Genomic DNA, 21,889 nt, shown 5'->3' on the forward strand with positions numbered 1-21,889 from the left:
ATAACATTTTTTATGAAGATTAACCATATTTTGCAAACCAAAACAATTTAATGAGAGGAGTGGCATTGTCATACATATTCTTTATGGTTGCAAATCTATTTAATGCCTGAATTAGAAGACAGCTGGATTCTTATATCTGCTTCTGCATACAATCTGTTACAATATGTTGTTTTGATTGAAGGATATGAAGAAAATTTGGCATCATGTAGATGTTCAGTTGGGAAAAGGAAGAGTATTTTAATAAACCAATACCATCTTAGTATTCTTGCAAAAATAGTTTTGACCTCAAGGACCCCCTGGAAGGGTCTCAGGGGCCCACAGACTACATTTTCAGAACCGCTGGACTAGTATACCTCTAAGGTTTCTTCTAACTCTAAATTCTGGGAACAGCAACATGCCATTTAGGGGCAGATTTTTGGGCAGGGAGCCTTCTCTGGTTCCTCTCAAGTGCTACTTCCTAGGATTTACTCTATTTGGGGGTCCAAGACTATCCTTGCCCACATCTCCCACCCTACTGAGAGGCATTTGATTACTAACTGCAAAGAAAAGGAACATGACTGACCAACTGAGGTTAAAAGTCAGGGGGCAAAAAGAGAGTTCTCCTCTTTTGAAGAGCGGACACTTGTCATCCATTAAAAAAAAAATTCACCTATAACAGCATTTCTCATTTGGACCTCCTTACTAAGTGTGGCAGCCAGCATACTTTTTAGATTCTGTCTAATCAAGTGCCTTTAGCTTAATGAGCTCTGATATCTCTCAAGCACCTCCTATAATGAAATTAAGTTCCTTGGATAGCCATGACATGTTGGCAGTATTTGAGTCCTTGCTGGAAGGTAGCTTTAAGGATGATGGCCTTTTAAAATTATGATGATATTTTTTAGCAGCTAGATTGCCTCAGTTTCCCTTTCTTTGGGGAATGAAATCAACGATGAGGGGAGTGGGGCCAGAAGTATAACTGAGCTGGATCAGGCCCAGAGGAAAAAAATCTCTCTAAAAACCACTTCTGGGTTCCTCAAGGACAAGGTCCTTGTTAAGCTTGGTGGCCTAGAGCTGGGTTACCCTCTTGTGGTTGGGTTTGTATTGAAGCCCTCCTCCTGCTTCCTCCAGTAAGTCTAGAGGAGAAAGGGCACCAGGATGTGGCCCCACTAAACCTGGGTTTCAGCACCACCTCTGTGGGCTCGGGCTAATCCCTTAACATTTCTGAGCTTTGTTTGCCTCATATATAAAATGAAAGGATTGGGTTAGAGGATCTCTGGATAACCCTTTCCAGCTCTAGGATGCTAAGGAATGTAGGAGTTGTATTTGGAAGAAGAAGGAAGTTCCAATCCTGTCAGATACTTACTTACTGGACAAGTCACCTAACTTCTCTTGGCCTCAGTTTCATCATGTGTAAAATGGGGCTCTTATGAGGATTATTAGAAGGATATAAATATAGAAATAGTTACATAAATGTAGTTGCTGAGTTGTTTTCAGTTGTTTCTGACTATTTGTGACCCCATTTGGGGTTTTCTCGGCAGAGATACTGCGATGGTTCGCCATTTCCTTTTCCAGCTCATTTTATAAATAAGGAAATTGAGGCAATCAGGGTTACATGACTTGTCCAAGGTCATACAGTTAGTGGCTGAGGCCAGATTTGAACTCAGGTCTTCCTGACTCCAGGCCTGGCATTTTATCCACTGTACAATGCACTTAGTTGCTCATATAAAGTGAGCTATTCTTAATTCTTGGGATACTGTGAATACCTTTCTAATACTGACATCAGAGGACTGGATCAATGCATGCCTTCCCTAATAATACTGCTTCCCAATCTTGAGTTGCAGCACACTTTAGAGTTGTCAAATGTCTGCCAAGGGATAACAGAAGAGCCTCAGAGAAATATGGGCTCCCCAACTTGACTGGAGGCAAGGATGGGGAAGGAAAATCTTTGGGGATGGGTAGAGCAGGAAGGGAACTGGGTCCCTGACGACACATTGGCTTCTCATGCTCTCCTACTCTTTGGCTTACTCAGGCTTTATAAGACTTTACTCCAAAGATATTAGAGCCTGGGAGTTAGTCCCTTTGTATCTTTCTACCAGTGCCAAATAGCCCATGCCTGGCCTACTTGAATTCTCCCAGATTCTCCTAGCCTGAGTGCAGTCACTCCTTTCCCTACCCTTTAGGACACTCAAGATAAGACTGGGTAATCCTAAAAAGGAATCACAGGATCTTAAAGTTCCAGAGACATAATTAACCGGAACTGGGCCTGGGGCAAATTAAGTTGATGGGTAGAAATAGGAGAGGAGTGTAGCAACTCAGAGGACAGTCCTACCACTGAGACAGTAGTAACAGTTACAATCCCTGAGAAAGTCTCTTGCTTCAAATGGGGCCAAAGGTGAAGGTGGGTTCCTAAACAAGGGCACCAAGGAGGGACCCAGAGACTAGTAGATAAGAGAAGCTGGGCCCCAAACCACTGGAGAACCACTAGGGAAGATCAGGAACAAGGAAAAAACAGGCACCTTAGATGTTGGTTCCCTTGGGAAAAGTCCTGCTGGCCCCACACTAGTCAGGGCTCTCTCTAGTCGTCTCTTCAGGCCACAGAGGAGGCCCAGAGAGTTTAAGTGATGTTACTAGTACTCTTTCAGTATGTCCTAGAAGTTTAAAGGGACATTTTTGTATGATTGTGATGATTATTATATTTGAATTTCATCATTTAAAAAACAGGCAGTTTGGGGCAGCTAGGTGGCGCAGTGGATAGAGCATCGGCCCTGAAGTCAGGAAGACCTGAGTTCAAATCTGGCCTCAGACCAAACACTTGACACTTACTAGCTGTGTGACCCTAGGCAAGACCCTAGTTGCCTTTAAAAAAAAAAGGCACTTTCCATTTTAATAGTTTCCTTTTAGGACACCGTTAGTGTCCAGTTTAGATCTGCAGAAAAGAAAAGATGAGAAGGAATTAGCTGATAGGCTAAAAGTTATTTTTGACCTTTTCCCATAGTTAGTTGTTAAATTAAAGGGGATGCGATTTGACTGTCAGCATATCCAGAGGTGGGCTTTGAATGAAGTCCCACAGCATGGAAAGAAAAGTGAAGGAAGATGACTTTGCTGGGAATTTGAGAAGCATTTGGAGAGCCTTTCTTTCCTAACTCTCACTGCTGGAAACACCCTGGGGGGGGGGGTCCCTAACCCAGAGATCAGGGTTGAAAATCTTTGGTCTGGAGAATCAGAGGGGCCATCAGCATCTATGAGGACCATTTGAATAAAAGCACCCCCAAGGGAGGAGGAGGAGGAGGTAGTAAACCAATCCAGAAGGTTAAGGAAAGTGGGTTAATTCTTCATTGGAGCCCATCACTCTGTCCTTGGGGCCATGCTGCGAGCCTGCCTTCCAGGCTGAGGTTATAATAAAAATCCTTTTAGAACCTCAGTAATTAAACCCTTTTGGATAATGCCCAAGGCAGACCAGGCGCATCCTGAAGTTTGTTCTCTGGGCTTACAGTGAGGCTGCCACTTGCTGTCTGCAGAAGAGACTTCCAAACAAATGCGGAGATTCCTGCCACTTCCTGGCATTTTCCTGGTCGTTGTTCATGCTCTTCCATAAACAGTTCACCCATGAAAGACGAAGGTCATACTTACACTACCAGGAGCAGAGGATAGTGGGCGGTATCAGTGAAGGTGGCCGGCTTTAAGATCTGCATTGGCAAGTCTAGGTGGGAACAGACAAACACGGTAACATTTTAGTATTGACGACTGACTGACAGATAATAAACATGGTTCATATTTATGTAGTACTTTACAGTGGATGGAACACTGCCCTTGTAACGGTCCTGTGAGGCAGATGGTGCTTTATACCCATTCTTAAGATGAGAAAACTGTGGCTCAGAGAGGTTAAATAACTGCCCTTGACCACTGTCACATAGCTCTTGTGTCACCTTACACCCACGTCCATTTTTCTTTCTGTAATCCTCAGTCATGGTGCTCAGTGTAGAACAAGGGGTGTTGTTCGGTTGAGTGTGTCAGTCCATGGTGCTTTGGAAGAGGATTTAATTCCAGAGGGCACTTTAACTTCATCCATCCATCCATCCATCCATTCATTCACTCAACAAATATTTATCAAGTGCCTATTACTCTGAGACAGCTAGGTGTCACAGTGGATAAGTGGCTCTGGAATCAAGAAGACAGGAGTTCAAAGCTAGCCTCAGACACCTTCTCACTGCGTGACCTGGTCAAGTCACTTAATCGCTGTCTGCCTCAGTTTCCTCATCTGTAAAATGGGGATAAGATTAGCACCCATCTCCCAGATTTATGAGGATAAAATGAAATATTTGTAAAGTGCTTTGCAAACTGTAAAGCTCTCCAGAAGTTATTATTGTTATTATTGTCACACAACTACCTACTTAAAGCACATGTGACTATGCCTCCTTCTTGCCTGCAGGATAAAATGCAGAGCCTTTTGTTTGGCCTTTTAAAGGCCTTAACCTGATTCCAGTCTGTCTGTCTGTCTTTCTTTCTTTCTTTCTTTCTTTCTTTCTTTCTTTCTTTCTTTCTCTTTCTTTCTTTCTTTCTTTCTTTCTTTCTTTCTTTCTTTCTTTCTCTGTCTCTCTCTCTTTCTCTCTTTCTTTCTTGCTTGGCAATTGGGGTTAAGTGACTTGCCCAGGGTCACACAGCTAGTAAGTGTCAAGTGTTTGGTCTGAGGCCAGGCTGGTGCTCTATCCACTGCACCACCTAGCTGCCCCTCCAGCCTATTTTCACAGCCTTACTTCACAGCATTCTTTCGCTGATACTGCTATTCCAGCCAAGCTAAACTTGCTGTTTTCTGTATGTGGCTTTCTATCTTCCATCTCTTTTCCAGGGGCTGTCTCTCCATGTCTAGAATGCAATCTTTCCTCACCTTTGCCTCCAAGAAATCTTAGCTGGGCTTGTCTCAAGAACCTCCTCCTTCAGGAATACCAGTGTGTATCTCTCCCTCCCCCTACCCCCCAACTTTCTATGTATTTTGCATATATTTTATATTCAATTTTCTGGGTATACATTGCTTTCCCCATCTCCTGTCCCCATGTGTCTGCACTGGCCATTCCTCCTTCCTGGAATGCTCTCCCTCTTCATACATCTGCCTCTGAGAATCCTTGGTTTCTTGCTCAAAGCTTAGCTTCTACCAGGAAGTCTTTCCTGGCCCCTTTAACCTTTCCTTCATTTACACTGATATAAAATGTCATATCTTATGTGTATCTATTTAGTTACATATAGTCTCCTTCATCAGGATGTAAGCTCCAGAATATAAGTCCCATAGTTGGGATGTCCTTTTTTTTTGTTTGTCTTTAGGAGGATGGCAAAGCTCATGGGTCGTTAGGTTACATTAGTAGATTAGATGACAATGCTGGAGGCTTTGGACTTTGTAGAGATAAGGTAGTTGGAAAGACTTGGAAGACCTTGGAGGCAGGGACAGGACAGATGGTAAGGCCTGCTGATCCTCTGTCTCACTGGAATAAACAGAATTTGTGTCTCCCATCTCCTTCAAGCTGGAGAGCAGCCTGGATAGATTCTTGGTTGCCTGGCTCTGTGGATGAGGGAAGGCAAGGGGGAGGGTACACTTGCTGCATCTTGGATAGGTTCTGGGCAGCAGCCCAGGGCTAGGGGGAAGGAGGTGAGGTAAGAGGACATAGGTGCTTCCAGTGGTGGTTGGGTGTTCCTGCTTCTGGACCTTCCCATATGGATTCTGGGCCACAGCAGCCATGGAAATAGAGGAGAGACAGATGAGAGAGATTGTCGAGGTAGAATTTTTAAGATTTGACTGAAGTGGGGTGGTGTCAGAGGGAGATGGCAGAGAGATAAGAATTAAGGATCATGGCAAAAGTTTTGAGTGAGGAAAACTGGGCAAATGGTAGTACTACTGAAAAAAGTGACGTCAGAGGAGAGGGCTTTTGGGGAAAGATTATAGGCTCGGTTTTAAATGTGTTAGGTTTGGGGGAGCACAGGTAGGTCATCTCGATAGAGTCATCCTGTAGGCAGTTGGAAGTACAGGCCAGAAGCTCAGGACAGAGGTCAGGGTAAGAGACTCACCTCTGGGAGTCATTTAGGGAGAGGTGACAGCTGAATTCATGGAAGTGAGATTGCCAAGGAAGGGACCATTGAGAGAGAAGCTTGGAGAGTGCAAGGGGGAATCAGAGGACCCACTGATTTTATGCACAGATCTGGTTATGTTACTCTTCTCAAGGTCACTCACAATCTAACATTACTGTACATTTTCAGGCTTCTCTTGCCTTCTGGTACTTGGCACATCCTTGGCACATCCTCACCCCTTGAACATGCCCTGTTTATTCCTAAGTCTGTGCTTCTGCTCATGTGATTTTGTTCTTTTTTGCCTGAATTCCTACCCATCATTAAAACCAAACTCAAATTCCACTTTCTACATGAGGCCTTGCCTGATACCTCCATTGCTAAAGGCCTCCCTCCAACAGACTTCGTATAGTACTTTGTTCTGTACCTATGGAATGTACTTATCATGTATTATTGGGAATTATAGCTCCCTGGCTTTGTATCTGATCGCCCTACAAGGCCACAATTTCCATGAGGGCAGGCTCTGTATCTTATCTAGACTTTTACATCTCCCCAAGTATCTTGCACAGTGTTCACATTGCATTCAGTAGCTTAGCAAATGCTTGCTGAATTACATAAGATTAACCTAGTTGTGGAGTCAAAGGATTGTTTAGGGAGCAAGGAGAATACCCAAGAGAGTGTGATATATAAGAAGGTAAAGCCTTGCAGCATGGTGGAAGGAGCTAAGGGATTAGAAGTCAGGAGACCTAGGGACTCATCTTATTGTTGGACCCTGGGTGAGTCACTTCACTTGACTGTGGTTCATTTTCATTATCTGTAACCCGGGGATAAATATACCTGTGCTCCCAAACCTACAAGTTCATTGTGAAGATTCACTGTAAGCTCCTGTATGTGGATGCGCTTTAAAAGGGGAAGATGTACAAATGTGCAGTTTTATTAACAGCAACATCACAGGCAGCAAGAAATGAAAACCCTGAGGGCTCTGTGAGTCACTTTGTCATGCATCACTTGCACAACACACAATTAGACATCTCCCCATCTCCGCTTTCCCCCTAGGCAGCAGTGTCAGTGTCCCAGCTGGGAATCAATAGTTGAAGGGATTGGGGGAGAGAGAAAGAAGAAAACAGAAATCCTGGGTGAGATAGGGACAAGGAATAGAGAGGAGGAGAGGACAAGGGGGGCATCTGTGGACCAAAGCAAGATGGCATTGCTAATTGCTGGATGGATGTTGAGAGCCTGTCTCTCTGTGCTTGAAGGGATACTTGAAGGTGGCCTGGTTACCAGCCTCAGAAGCCCCAGCTGTGCCTTGTCAGATCCAAGGTTTTTTGGATCTGTTCCTCAAGGCTATTGAAAACTGTCTCCATAAAAAAACAAAAACAGCAACAACAACAAAAACCCCAAACAAACAAAAAGCAACAACCCCCAAACCAAAGCCCAACTACAACCAATTTCCCCACTGGGCTCTTTCTCCCCAGACAAAACTCCACAAAGCTCCCTCCTTAAATCTGGCATTTGTGTACTGATGGTAAACAGAACCCAGATTACCAAAGGCTTAGCAATTAACTCAGAATTAGTGGCATTTTCAATATGATTAATATACAGGTTCACCACAGGCTAGACACAGTTTGCTTGGCAATCATTTTTTGACACAGGGTCTAATTGCTTATTCTGGTTGAATACTAATGCCGTGCAAATTGGATCAATGGCCCAGGGACAAGCAGAAAGGCAGAGGATGGACTTTATCATTTAAATATCCATAAAACATGGGCTGGGCTGCTTCTGCTGCTGATAAGCCGATGGGCAGAAATGGGGCCCAGTAGCCAGAAAACAGCTTTAGATTCCAGAGGAGGGTTCCTTAAGACTTTCTCCGTGTCTAATCAGGGCCTTGTAATAATCTAACAAAATGAAACACACAGAACTCTGTTGCGGGTCAGGGGAGCTCGCTGAAACCTGTAAGGTCACTTTCAGATAGCTGCTTTTGTTCCATGATTCTTCTTTTGTTCTTTTCTGGAAACTTTCATGCTTCATTCCTATACCGCTGAGGCCCTCCTGGACAGTGTCTCCCTGGCCATCATATCAGAAATGGAAAACTAATTAGACACATCTGAGCAAGAACCAATGTGGGTGGGGGAAGGTCACCCCCCAAACCTTCTCTATAAAACCAATGGTCCATGTGGTTGAGTTACTTCGGCATGAAAGAAACAAAAGCCTCAGGTGGCCCACACTTCTACTAGGAAGAGAGGTTGGGACCTTGGTGAAATCACAGTGAGTGTTCCAAGTCCTAGGCAGCCTCTCCAGTCCCTGTCCTTGTTTCTGTAATGATTTGAAGACCACAACACCTGAGGCCTAAGGACTCAGCTACAATTGTGTCCACCTCCCTGCGGTGACTGAGGCACAGATATATCCTTTGCCTTCAATCCCTCTTCTCTTGCCCACATTTCTCTGTACTCTCACCACTGAATGTCTCCTTTCAGGCCCTCCTAGACCTTCACTTATTTGGCTCAAAAGGCACCACAATAAAAATCTTTCACTTTATACATAACTGGCCTAACTCTATTGTGAAAACCTCCAAGTCCCCAGAATGCTAGACTAGACCGGGACAGAGTCAGTTTTTGGAGTGAAATTAGGTCTCAAATAAATGAAAACCCAAGTGAGTGTGGTCAATACTGATCAGATCTTTGTAACCTTGGATGCAGTCTCAGCCTCTGTAGATGGCACGGCACCTGTCTCTTCTTCATCTGTCTTGTAGCTTCTTATTCATGGCAGACCGATTCTGCATGCCGAATTTCACATGGGCAGACAGATGGTCACTTTCATTCTTAAAATACTAAAGTCAGGTGATCTTTGGTCCACTATTTCCCTCTTCTTCTTCAGCGTCAGTTATGACCCTAGAATAAGCTGTCTGGTTCACTGTGAGACTGAAAGGTTCCTAAGGAGGTCTCAAGTGAATTCCAAAGGATTCTTAGTTGCTGAGGAGGAGAAAAGTAGGCCCATATTCCCCATGGGAAAGAAAAAGCCATATGTGTGTGTATATGTACACATATACATACATGTGTATACACACATACATACACACACATATATATACACACATACATTATTATTGTTGTTACCCTTCATTTTCGTAGAGGACCAATGATATCATGGGGTGATATCTTGACTTGCATGTGAATTGGATTTAAGTGAGGCAGGGTTGCACAGTCACCAACATCACTTTTTCTTCCAGAGTCATAGAAGTCCAGTGGCAAGACAAAAGTCAAGATGACTGGCGATGGCCTCGATGCAGTGGATGGCCTTGGCATCTTCAATATCTGATCAGGCTCTAAGCGCTCCATGGCACCTGCTTCAGCTGCCTTCATGGCCATTGGAACAAATTGTTCTCATCTACCTATTCTACTTGGAGAAGTCTTGACATGCTTGGGGTAGACATCCTCCTAACTCACTGACAGGTTTGAGGCCTGTTGATTACCTTAAACCTGGTTTTTAGCCTGTCTACTGAGATAGTTTTATCTCAGTATGGCTGCTGTACATGTTACAACTTCTTGGGGCCACAGGGAGAGTTGGGGACACCAAAGATAGATGAGCAGCCCTAAAAAGGGTTTGGCAAGCCCTCACACCAGAGATGCTAGTTCTCCTTGAATACCCCAAACACCCCCCTACAGGTATATATGCATGCACACATGCATGTTTGTGTATACACATGTATATTTATGTACACATACATACATACACATATACATACACATAGACACATAAACATACATGCATGTATGTATATGTATATAGGATTCAGGCTAGAGACCTTATCAAAAGGGAGGAACAGGAATTCACAAAAGACAATAACTAAGATGCGAGCCAGAAGTAAATCTCAAGGTCTCAGACATCTATAGAAACATGCACATAATAGGGGTAATAAATATGATGGCCTAAAGACCTAGATGCAAGGAGATAAGTTAACAGCTGGCATCGGATTCATGGCTGAAATGCAGCTGTGGAAAAGTACAGAAATAGGGCTTGAGCCTATGATTTCACTGGTAGAGAGACTCCCAGATGAAGCAATTCCCTCTAACAATGCAGGTTAGCACCTTCTCTGTCACTTGCAGTCTTCTTCAAGCATTGCTCAGTGCAGTGGGAGGTTAAGTGAATTGCCTAGTGCCATAAACCAGTATTAATCAGTGGTAGGACTTGAACCAAGGTTTTCTTGGCCCTGGGGCCAGTTAAAAAGAAAATAGTGATAAAAAGAGTTGAGTAATATAGAAAATATATATGGAACTGGAGGGGAGAAGGTCAAGAACAATTTGGGTAAAGATGAATGGAAAATAACCAAAGAGGTACTATAGTATAGGTGTCCATAATCTAGGAACACGAACTTCTTTTAAAAAAAAATTTTGATAGCGAATCCTCTTTTTATGTTGTGCTGTGCACATGGAAATGTTCTCTCTTTTTTTGTCTATATGTATTTAAGTTCAAAATGAATAAAATATTTTGATAACTATTTCAATATAATTGGTTTTCTTTGTAATCTTATGTATTTTATTTTGTGCATTTAATAACATTATTGTGATAAAGGGGTCCATGGGCTTCACCAGGTTGCCAAGGGAGTCTCTGATGCATAGAAAGGTAAAGAACACCTCTCCCCAGGCAGTAAAAAGAAATAAAAGAACAGTCCAAGAAAAATTTAAAAGCTGGCCCAGTGCTATAGCATAAAAGAGATGGGGAACTTCAACCCATAGGCACTCTCTGAAGTGCTCCAGACACAGTAGAACAGCTGTTAAGTTCTTGATTTGCCTTGATTATGATCCATTACTCAAAAGAAAGAAGAAGTGATGAGGGGAACCGATGTCTTTATGACCAACAATAATGACCAAGTTACTGCTGACACAGGAATGACAGGAACTTGGAGGTCAAGGCTTATCCTTTTCCTCCCACCCCTCAAAGGACTCTTAGCTTGTGTGTCTTGGGGTTCTCCTGCCAATCCAATAGAGAGTCTTCCTGGTTCTGAATACAACCCTTCTTCCTGCATTCAAGGCAATGATTCTACTGAACTGTCATATAAATTAAGGCAGTTACATCTCTAGCCAAAGCATGCCCAGCTAAGTGATCCTTTAAGCTCTCCCTCAGGCCCTTTATAAATATTTACATCACCACCACCTCCTGTCAGCTCACAATGGCTCTCGCTGCAGAATGCTTTTTTGTCAGCTATCAAAGAGTGTCTTGCCATTATATGAATAACTATATCCCACTTGCAATGGTGGAACAGCCAAGGTCTTCAGCAGGAGGCTTCAGAGGGGATAGACTCTATGATATGCTAGTATTGCCCCTGACCACTGACTATTAACTGTCAGGGTCTCCTGCCCTGTGAGATATCTATCTATCTATCTATCTATCTATCTATCTATCTATCTATCTATCATCTATCCACACACACAAAAGAATAAGGACTCAATGTGTCATCAAGTCATATGTCATCTGTCACTCATCCTGCAACACAGAGCCATTACTGCATAGCCCCTTGATGCATTTTATGCTGAGGACCTCAAGGAGTTTACTGTCCAGCCTAACACACAATATTTGCTCCATGGACACAAACAATGCAGGGGAACATAAATGCTAGAACACAAGGGAAGGCTGTCCAGTTTTGTTTTCTGTCTTTGCATCTTTCCTTCCTGGCACAGGGCTTTGCAGCACCAAATAAAACATTTTTAGTGTTAGGGGTTGATCAGAGGAGTTCCCCAATCAACTTGATGAAATTACAAGGAGGTGAACCTTTGTTTGGGTTGTAAAGATCTCCCTATGGAGGGTATGGACATGCCCACTGGCACCTCATGGAGAAGATTAAAGACATCTGGATAAGTCTGGGGCTGCCTCCAAGGTGAGTTGGTTGGCTTCAAGCCCCCTGTAGTGCCTCCTGAAATATAAATTTCATTGATGGGGGCTGCTCTCAAGATGAATTAATTGGCTCCTGCTCTGTTGGGAGGAGCTCCCTTTATTCTGGCCTATAACAGGGAATCTTCCTTGACAATTGTGCTTTTCATCCTTTTCCTTTCTGCCTTTCTCCCAGAGAGCTCCCGAGAATACAGCTGGCAGATGTGGGGTTCCCTCTCCTCCAAGAACCATTCATGAAAGAAATAAATTCTGCTATAACAGTTATATGAGCAGTGAGTCCATAGGAGTGTAGGTCCAACGTGAAGGAATTGACCGGGAGCCGCAAATGTGTTGACCATCCTGGGATAGTCCAAGGTCTCAGAGGGCTTCTGTCAGGTGAGAGAGGCACTCACAAGAATGCCAGCATGTTGCCCGTGTAGCCACTCCAAGCACGTTTCCCTTCTGAGGGGATCTAAGTCTGTGTGAGGAGGTACACTATTCCCTGCGGGGAAAAGGGACTCACTGGACTGTTGGGGGTGGGGTTGAATTAGATGACCTCTCAGCTCTTTTTTGGTTCTAAATCTATAATCCATTCACAGAAATGAGGAAATTCAGAGAGAGGACTGGAGTTTGGTGAAAGATACTGAGTTCAGCCTTGTACGTATTGAAGTTCAGGTGATGGTGGGATAACCAAATAGAGATGTCCAGTAGACCGTTAAAGATGCTGAACAAGAGTCCAAGAGAGAGAGAGGTCAAGTCTAAAGGAAGGGATTTTGGAGATGTCTTTTTAGGAGTAATGGCTGAAGCTATAAGAGTATAGCTTCAAAGAAGAAAATTTCAATAGATACGAAGAAAAGCCAAGGACAGAATTTTGGGGCTTATCTAAATATGGAGGGTGAGAAGAAGAAGGAGAAGCTATTGAAGAAACAGCCAGAGAGATTGGAACAGTATATAAATGTCATAGAGAGGAAAGAGTATTCATCTTATCTCATTGAGATAGTAAACTTATGGAGGCGAGGGGCCTTATGCTTCTCTTTTATCCCTCGTAGTGCCTAGCATCATTCTGGACAGGTATTGGATGCTCAATAAATACTTGTCAATTGATACAGTCAGTACAATTCTTTTTCTGTGCCGCCCTGAATGTCTCCCTGGCTAGCTATCATTTCAGAACATTTTTTCCAAACAACTCATTTCCAGCTGTTTGGAGAGCGGAGACTATCATTATCAGGATAATATGGCATTCTATCACATAAGTCATTAGACAAAGCAATCTTCTGCTGACAGCTGAGTCATTTCAGAGCAGGAATAGTAATGAAAAATGAGAAAAAAAAAAGAAAAACCAGGACTTACTGTAATCTTCGATCTCAATACTTTTGTATTCAATTTTAGGCATCTGCCGGTCACTAACAGTCTTCTGTACATGGGCATTTACTTCCAGCTCAAAGATTTCTGAAAGAGAGAGGAAACAATGACAGACAGAAACCCACTGACCCTGCTTCCTATGGAGAGCCCATCTTGTGTTTATAGGATCACAGACTTAGAGCTATAAGTACCTCAGAGATAATTTAGTTTCACCATTTCATTTTAGAGATGTAGAAACAGGTCCAGAGAGGTGAAGGGACTTACTTCAAGTCATACTGGTAGCAAGGAACTGATTCTGCATTCAAACCAATCAAATGATCTTTCTACCACACCACACTGTCCCTGTGTTTACTTAGTCACATGACCATCAGAAAAGCTAATTGTGCTTCTCCTGTCCACCACCCTTCCTAAGGGTAATGACCACCATAAACTTGGAGAGGAAGAAGTCTGGAATATCAAGTATTCCCCAGGAAAAATGCATTGAAATCCCTCAGTTTAACTGAAAGGTGTCCCAGAAAGTTATCTGACACCTCGCTTGATACCATCTGTCTCTTTTATTCGTTTTAGGGCCTTGTGAGTAAGGCTTGAAGTGGCCTGGTATGAGGCAGTGTGTTTTATCCTAGCCTGCCTCAAGTCTTACCCTAAAAAAGGACCCTAAAAAGTTGGACAATCCACTTCTTTTTAGGGAGACCTGAAATAAATTCCATTACCTTTTGACACTGGCCAATGTTAAATATGTTCTTAAAACTCATCATTCTAAACCTTCCCATGTCTATTTCTGCAACTGGACTAATATATCAACTACTGTACTTTCTTATATCTCTAACTGAAACATTGCTCAAACTATCCCACTTCTTCTTTCTGATTGGTGGGTCCTTGCTCACGTTTCAACTAGGGAGAAAAAAATCAAACCAAAATACATCAAGTCAGGCAACTGCTCCATTCGTCAAATCAGTTTGAAACAGCCGAGCTTCAGGAATGCTTTAAACAGTGGATCATCCATCACAGGCAGTGTATGAGACATTAAATCATCCTCTGACAGGTATTCTCTCAAAAAGCAACACGATCACCACATGAGCACATGTGGGGAATTATTCCTGCCTGCATGAAGTCCCTAGAAAGTTAAACTTCCCATTATAATAAGATGGCTTCAGAAAGTAATAATTTTCATCTATGAAGCTGATATAGAGCTCACTGAGGTCACCCACAGATCCTTACTGTCACTTAGGAGTTTGTGAAATCAGGGGAGATAATGGTGCTCATGTCTATGTAACACCTGCACGATGGACTGCAGGGTAAAAAATTCAACTAGTCACCTGGTGGTATATCCTACATCAATGGCTCCTCCGATCTTTGTCTTATGTTTACCCTGCGTGTATCGAATCAACTCTTATCAACGTCTTCTCCATGTAGCTGCCTAAACTGGTACACATACAAGCATTACCATGTTACTTACTCTCCTTCTCAAAAACCTCCTATGACTCCGTATTTCCTCAAGGACAGAATTCAAACATCACTGACATTTAAAGCCTTTCACAAACTGGTTCCAACCTACATTTCTAGGCTATGTGCACATTACCCTTACCCACCTCCCTACCTGCCCCAAGCAGGTATATGATGTAGCCTAATTTCCCTATTTTCTGTTCTTTATATAGCATATTCGAACTTCTGAACGAGGCTGTTCCTCATGCCTCACTAGCTCAAATGCTACTTCCTACAAGTGGCCTTTTCTGATCTACCTAATAGATAACACCCACCCCTCCCATGCCCAAGTTAATCCGTATATATTTTATATTAATTTGGACATGTTGCCCAAGACAAGATGTGAATTTCTGCTTACAAAGGAGCTGATGTCAACAATGTATATTTCTGTGTGAATGAGTTTAAGTTGGGGGGGTTCCATCTCTCTGGGATGGTGTTTGCATGTTAAATCTCACCCTGGAAGGGCCTTTTCCATATATTTGCAATCATACCAAGTAGTTAGAAGAAAGGAAGGAAACAAGCATTTCTTAAGCTTACTGTGCTAAGAACTTTATAAATATTATTTCATTTGATCCTCACAACCACCCTGGGAAGTGGGTGCTATTATTATCCCCATTTTTTTTTTTACATTGAGGAAACTAAGACAAATAGAGGTTAAGTGACTTGTCCTGGGTCACACAGCTAGTAAGCTTCTGCGACTAGATTTGAACTCAGGTCTTCCTGACTCCAGGTTCAGTGTATTATTCTTTGTGCCCCCTAGCTGCCTGTCCATTCCATTTCTGCATTAGATGGACCACACTCTTTCCATTACAGTTTTAGGAAAGGGGAATGAGGACTGACCTGGGAGTCAGGAATCATGGATTCCAGTTCTGGCTTTACCCTTACCTTGTTATGGGATTTCCAGCAGATCACATACCTCCTTCACTTTGCTCAACTAGCAAATGAAAAGGCTAGAAAGGGTCATTTCTAAGGTGTTCTTCATTTCTGTGCTTCAGTCCTGCTAACATGACATTTCCCAGAGAGGATACTGATTGCCTTTGAGGACCTTAAGTAATACATTAAAGGTCCCCAAATATGCCAGGTCCTAGTTTTGTGGCTTTTAAAGAGGTCTTTCCCTGTCTTTTTTAATAGCCGATTTCTCTGGCATGAAAGCTGAAGGCTGTGTACCCTCATGCTTTAAGACACTGGTGTCAAACTCAAATAGAAATGGGGACTACTGCACATCAGTAAGGATATCTGTGGGCACATATTGACTCAGAAAACCACATGTTAACATTATCTCCATGTGGTTGCATCTTTATTTAATGGCCAGATGTTTCTTGGTTGGGCCATCCACATTTGGGAGTGTTGTGGACAGACTGCTGAGTGTTAGATCACATCTGCTTTCACACACAGTCCACTCCAGTCTACTTCTTGCCAACTGCCATCCTGCACAAGGGGTATATTTTGTTATGTGCTTGGCTTTTTTTCTTCTTCTAGTGTTCTTTCCTTTTCATCCTTCAATCTCATTTCACATATGCAATTTAATACATAGAAACAATTCATAAGGACTCTTAACAAGCAGGGAAGGCTGTTTCATCTGCTTGTGGGGAATTGATTCAGTTGTAGAAAACACACATAGACATAACCATAGACATACATACACACCACACACACACGGAAACACACATACGCACACACACACACACACACACACACACACACACACACTCCTCTTTCTGTAACTCAGTCAATCCTGTATGTGTGTGGGGAGAAGGTAGGACTCAGGTAATCCTCTCATACCTTTCCCATTGCCAGTCCCACTATTTCAAGACAGAACAGCAACAAAAGAGACATGGAAAAGATTCTGAGAGCTCCACCTCATCCATTCTGAATTCTGTTTCTCATTGGTCTCAAGATACTCCAACAGCTTTGCCGTATGAAACACTGAAGTCAGAGAAGCTGGTTTCAGATGCTGGCTAGCTTCTTAATAAGCTATGTAACTTTGGGCAAGTCACTTTCCCTCAGTTTCTTCATCTGTAACTAGATGGTTTCTAAAGTCCTCTCCTGCTCTAGAAGCTAGAGGCAGCTAAGTCATCAGGAAGGTTCAAATTCCACATCAGGCACTTAAGAGCTGTGTGACCCTGGGTGAGTCGTTTGACCTCTGTCTCAGTTTCCTCATCTGTAAAATGTGGATAATAATAGCATCTACCTCACAGGTATTATGGGAAATCAATGAAATAACATTAGTAGAGCACTTTGCAAACCTAAAGGCCTATATAAATGCCAGCTAAGCTCTTATATCCTGATGACCATAGTGGCAAAAAATCACATGGGCCACTTATCTCACCTGCCTCTGCAAAGAAAACCCTCAACAGACAGTGGCAAGAAGAATGCATTGATGAAGCACCAATAAGTATTGACCGAAGCTAATTTTTACTCCATGCCAACAACCACAGGGATAGGCCCATCTCATGCATATCATGCTGCAGGAGATTCAGCCTGATGACCCTCAGAACACCAGGCAGTCTGCACAAAACATCCCTTCTCTAAATGCATACATTTGTCAGCATGACAGTACCTGTTTGGGGGACGTTCCATGAAGACCAAATTATTAAAAATAGTAATTAACAATGGCTGATGTTACTAGGAGGAGCAAAAACAGAACTTTAAACGGTTGTCAGAGCAGGACCAATGGAATCATTTGAGCAAAGTCAAGTTCATCTCTCAAGGAAGGTTCTGTTGGCTATGTTGTCTTTACACCAAGCTCAACTCACTTTTTGTACATTTTCACCTTTTCACCATTCAGGCTTCCCCCACCCCCACTGGAATATAAGCTCTTCAAAAGTAGGGATTATCTTGTTTTTATTTGTATACCTAGTGATTTGCCCATTTCGTTGTTCTGTTGTGTTTGACTGTTCATGACTCCCTTCTTTTTGGTTTTCTTGGCAAAGATACTGGAGTTATTTGCTATTTCCTTCTCCATTTACGGATGCCATTTCCTTCTTCATTTTATGGATGAAGAAACTGAGGCAAATAGGGTTAAGTGACTTGCTAAGGGTCACATAGCTAGTGTCTGAGGCCAGATTTGAACTTAGGAAGATGAGTCTTCTGGTTCTAGACCTGTCACTCTATGCGCTATGGTGCCACTTAGCTGCCCAATAGTAAGATTAGCCCATGCTCTGTCTGCAGGGTTCTGTCTCCTATTTCTTGGTATCTTTGAGAACATATTCCTTTTGGCATCTTTGCCTTTCTGCCTACTTTTGAGTTTATTTGTATTTGCCTTTCCCCCGTCTCTTTGTTTCTGTTCTTTTTGATTCCATGTTCCTCTCTGTCTCTGACTCAGGCTCTGTGCTCTCACTGTTCCTAGCTTGTGGACCCACCAACATCTTTCTTCTCCTGACGCGAAGGCACCAAAATGCAAGGTTGTTCTTAACCGCTAGGTCTGTCTGTTTCTCCCCTCTCTTTTATATAAAATGTTATTAATTCCTTTATTTTTTAAAATATCACATTCATTATTGAGTTAAGGGGGCACCTTTCCCATCCTGGTTGAGCCTTTCTTTTGTAACAAATAGAAACAACTGAGCAAAAACACAGGATACAGGGACTACATTTTACAGTATATACAACTCTCTTTTTTCATAGCCCCTTACCTCTCTCCTATAAGGAGGGAAGTATGTTTCATTATCTGTTTTCTAGGAGCATCTATTTTCTCTTTACTAAGAAATGAACTTTTTTAGTAATCTTAATTTTCCTTCTGTAGTCATTAGACATATATATGTATATAATATGTATGTGTATATGTATTTATCTATCTACATATTTCTCTTGGTTTGTTTCACTCTGTATCAGTTTATACAAATCTTCCCTTGTTTCTGTGAATTCCTCATATTTCTCATTGTACAACAATATCTCATTATATGCCTGTGTCATAATTTTTTCAGCTATTTCACAACCAATGATGGAGGAGGGAGTGTAGGAGGAGAAGGAACAAGCATTTATTAAGTATCTATTATGTGCCAGGCACTATGCTAAGCACTTTTCACAAGTATTATCTCATTTGATCTTTATAACAACCCTGGGAGGAAGGTGTGATTATTATCCCCATTTTACAGATGAGGAAACTGAGGCTGAGAGGTTAAGGTTCGTGCCCAGGGTTACACAGCTAATAAGTGTCTGAGGTCACATTTGAACTCGGCTCCTTCCCAATGTTCTATCCACAGTGCCCCCTAGTGGCCTACAATGGGCACTCATTTCATTTCCAATTCTTCATCCCAAAGAATGCTGTTCTTAATACTTTTGTCAGCATGAGCAGCTTGCTGACTCCCGGACTGGTAGTGCTGAAGAGGACCTTAGAAATAAACCTAGCCTAAGTTTTTCCCCTTACAGACCAGGAAAATGAGCCACAGAGAGGGTGACTTGCTCAAAGCCAGCCAGTTAATAAGGGACTCTTCTTTATAGCTGTGGCAAGAAGCAAAAACATGCCCAGGCCTGGAAGCATTCAGGAGACCAGTTTAAATGCCAGAGCCAGCTTTTGCTCTTCACTCATCTTTGTCATTCTGGGACAGGCACATGGCTTTCTGACCCTGTCCTCCAGCCAGCCTTGAGTTTGTCTCTGTCAGACCCAGGGTTCTTGGCTGTCTTTTTCCCCCATCTCAGAGTTTCTGGGCACGTATTTCTAGTTCAAGGGCATTTTTAAAAAGTTTGTACTGACAGGAGTTTTGGTTCACACCCTTTGGAAACACAGTAAATTCTAATCTTTAGTGGAACAGCCATCATGATATTGTGAAAAGTGTGAATTTAAAAGTCAGGAGACCAAGGTTCTAATTCTCGCTGCTGAATCCTTTGTGACCTTAGACTAGTCCCTTAGCCTCCCCAGGCTTCAGTTTTAAAGTAAGAATAATACCTAATTAATTTTCCTCACAGGGTTGTGATGGTCAATTGAGACAATGGTGGGCAAAGTGTTTAGAAAATATGAAATGTGCTCTAAAAATGCAAGGCAGTATCATCACGGCAACATCGGGTCTGACGGGCTTGAAGAATGAGTGGAAACCTCCAGATGGTGCCTCAGAGACTGCTTCTGCATCTCTTCAAGGTTTTCTCTGTCTCTCTTTGTATTTCTGTACCAGGCTTTGTTCCAGGTCTTTACCACAATACTGAGAAATCCTTAATGAAAGGGCTGATGGCATCCTTTATGATGAAAACATCACAGGCACCAAATGGAAGAATGATTTTCTTAAGGCCTGCCAGAGAGATAGCACCAGGATCTGGGTCTTCTAACCCGCAGGCTGATGTTCTGTCTCCTTCCTTAGGCAAAGATACATGGTATAGGGGATAAATAGCTAGCCTCCGAGTCAGACAGACCCATACTGGAAGTATAACCCTTTCACTTAAGTCACTCAACATTTTAGTGCCCTGGGCAACTCTCTGAAATCACTGCCAAGAAGGTATCAATCCATCTGCATCAGTGGAAGTTCCTTACAGGGACTTCCTCCTACAGTGATGAAATCCCAGTTCTTATTCCCCTCCAACATTCCCCCCTGCAATCTACAGATCAAGTTTCACCACAGGTAAAATCTCAAACGGCATACACACCCAACACAGTGGATGGCTGTTAGCATGAACTAGAGGAACCACTGCATCATTCACTGCAGTGAACGTAACCCAAATCAGCAAAGCACTGTTCCTTTGGAAACAGAGCTTTAGACCAAAGACTTTCATTACAGGGCAATTTTACCCACATGACAAATAAAACACCAATAAAAGTATTTCCACATAACAAAGAAGCCTTTCCCCAGACTCTCTTCTTTCAGTCGACATTCCCAGACTTTTCAAGATGTAAGAGACCATTAAGGTCATCTAGTCTAACCTCCACAAGAGCAAACTGAGGCTCAGAGGAGTGAAGTCGTTTCATCAAGTTCGCACGGCTGGTGAGTGGCAGCGTTAGGACTGGATAGTTTTACGTGGCAAAGTGGAAAGTCTGGGAGTTAGAGCATCTTGAATGAACTCCATACTCTGTCACTTATTACCTAATATCTCCTGTATCTGGTTTCTTCATTTCTAAAAAGAGAGACATGGATTAGATGATAGTGGAAGAAGTTCTGCCTCTATCTTCAGAGGATCAGGTTTAAAAACTTGTCTTTGATGCTATCTGTATAACCTTAGGGTAAATTACTGACCTTTCTAGGCCTTAGTTTCCTTATCTATGAAAAGAGTATAAAAAATTTTGATATTGATTAAAAAAATAGAAGGCACTTTTTAATGTGACATCTAGGTAGCACAATGGATAGAATGCTAACCTTGGAGTCAGGAGGACTTGAATTCAAATCCAGCCTCAGACATTTACTAGCTGTGTGACCCTGGGCAAGTCACTTAACCCTCTTTGTCTCAGTTCTCTTGTTTGGAAAATGAGCCAGAGAAGGAAATGGCAAACCATTCCAGGACCTCTGCCAGGGAAACCCCAAATGGGGTCACAAAGAGTCAGGCATGACTAATTGACCAAAAAAAAAACCAAACCCAAAACGGAAGCCAAATCAGTTGGAACAGATAAGGTGCACAACATACCGAAGCAAATAAACACAGTGATACGATGTTCTATGAATCCAAGGCACTCAACCACTGGGGTATATGAGAAAAAGCAAACAAAGAAACAAACAACAACAAATCCTGCTGAGAAAACTGGAAAGCACTTTAGAGGAAACTAAGTTTAGACTAACATCTTGCATCCTATACATAAGAAGTGCCATGTGGATACAGGACCTAGATATAACAGGCTATGCCATAAATAAGTCAGAACGGAAGGAGATGCCTGTGGCAACTATGAATAGGGGAAGTTCTTGAACTAAAAAGTGACTGAGTCACAGGAGATAAAATGGATAAATCTGATTACATAAAATTGAAAAGATTTTGCACAAATGAAAATCAATGTAGTTAAAATTAGAAAGAAAAGTTAACTCCGGAAAAAAAATCTTTGCAGCAATTTTCTCTGCTATCCAATATTTATAAAGAACTGATTCAACTATGCAAGAGCAAGAACCATTCTCTCAACAGATAGTGAAAAGATATGAAGAGACAGTAATCAAGGGGAGACATACAAGCCATCAACAGCTATATCAAAAATACAGCAAATCACTAATGCCCAGAGAAATGCAAATTAAAACTCTGTGTTCTA

The 21,889-nt window shown here is 42.4% G+C and overlaps 1 protein-coding gene across 1 annotated transcript in view; it reads right to left on the bottom strand.

Annotated features, from left to right (window-relative positions):
• DPP6 (dipeptidyl peptidase like 6) overlaps nucleotides 1-21,889 on the bottom strand; it is a 975,800-nt gene that overhangs the window by 25,748 nt on the left and 928,163 nt on the right. The window contains 2 exon segments of the mRNA XM_021009613.2: nucleotides 3,610-3,679; nucleotides 13,246-13,344. Of these exon segments, the coding sequence (XP_020865272.1) occupies nucleotides 3,610-3,679; nucleotides 13,246-13,344 (169 nt within the window).

Source organism: Phascolarctos cinereus, unplaced genomic scaffold (assembly GCF_003287225.1).
Source record: "Phascolarctos cinereus isolate Bilbo 61053 unplaced genomic scaffold, phaCin_HiC Scaffold_1;HRSCAF=81, whole genome shotgun sequence".
Classification (NCBI taxonomy): Eukaryota; Metazoa; Chordata; class Mammalia; order Diprotodontia; family Phascolarctidae; genus Phascolarctos; species Phascolarctos cinereus.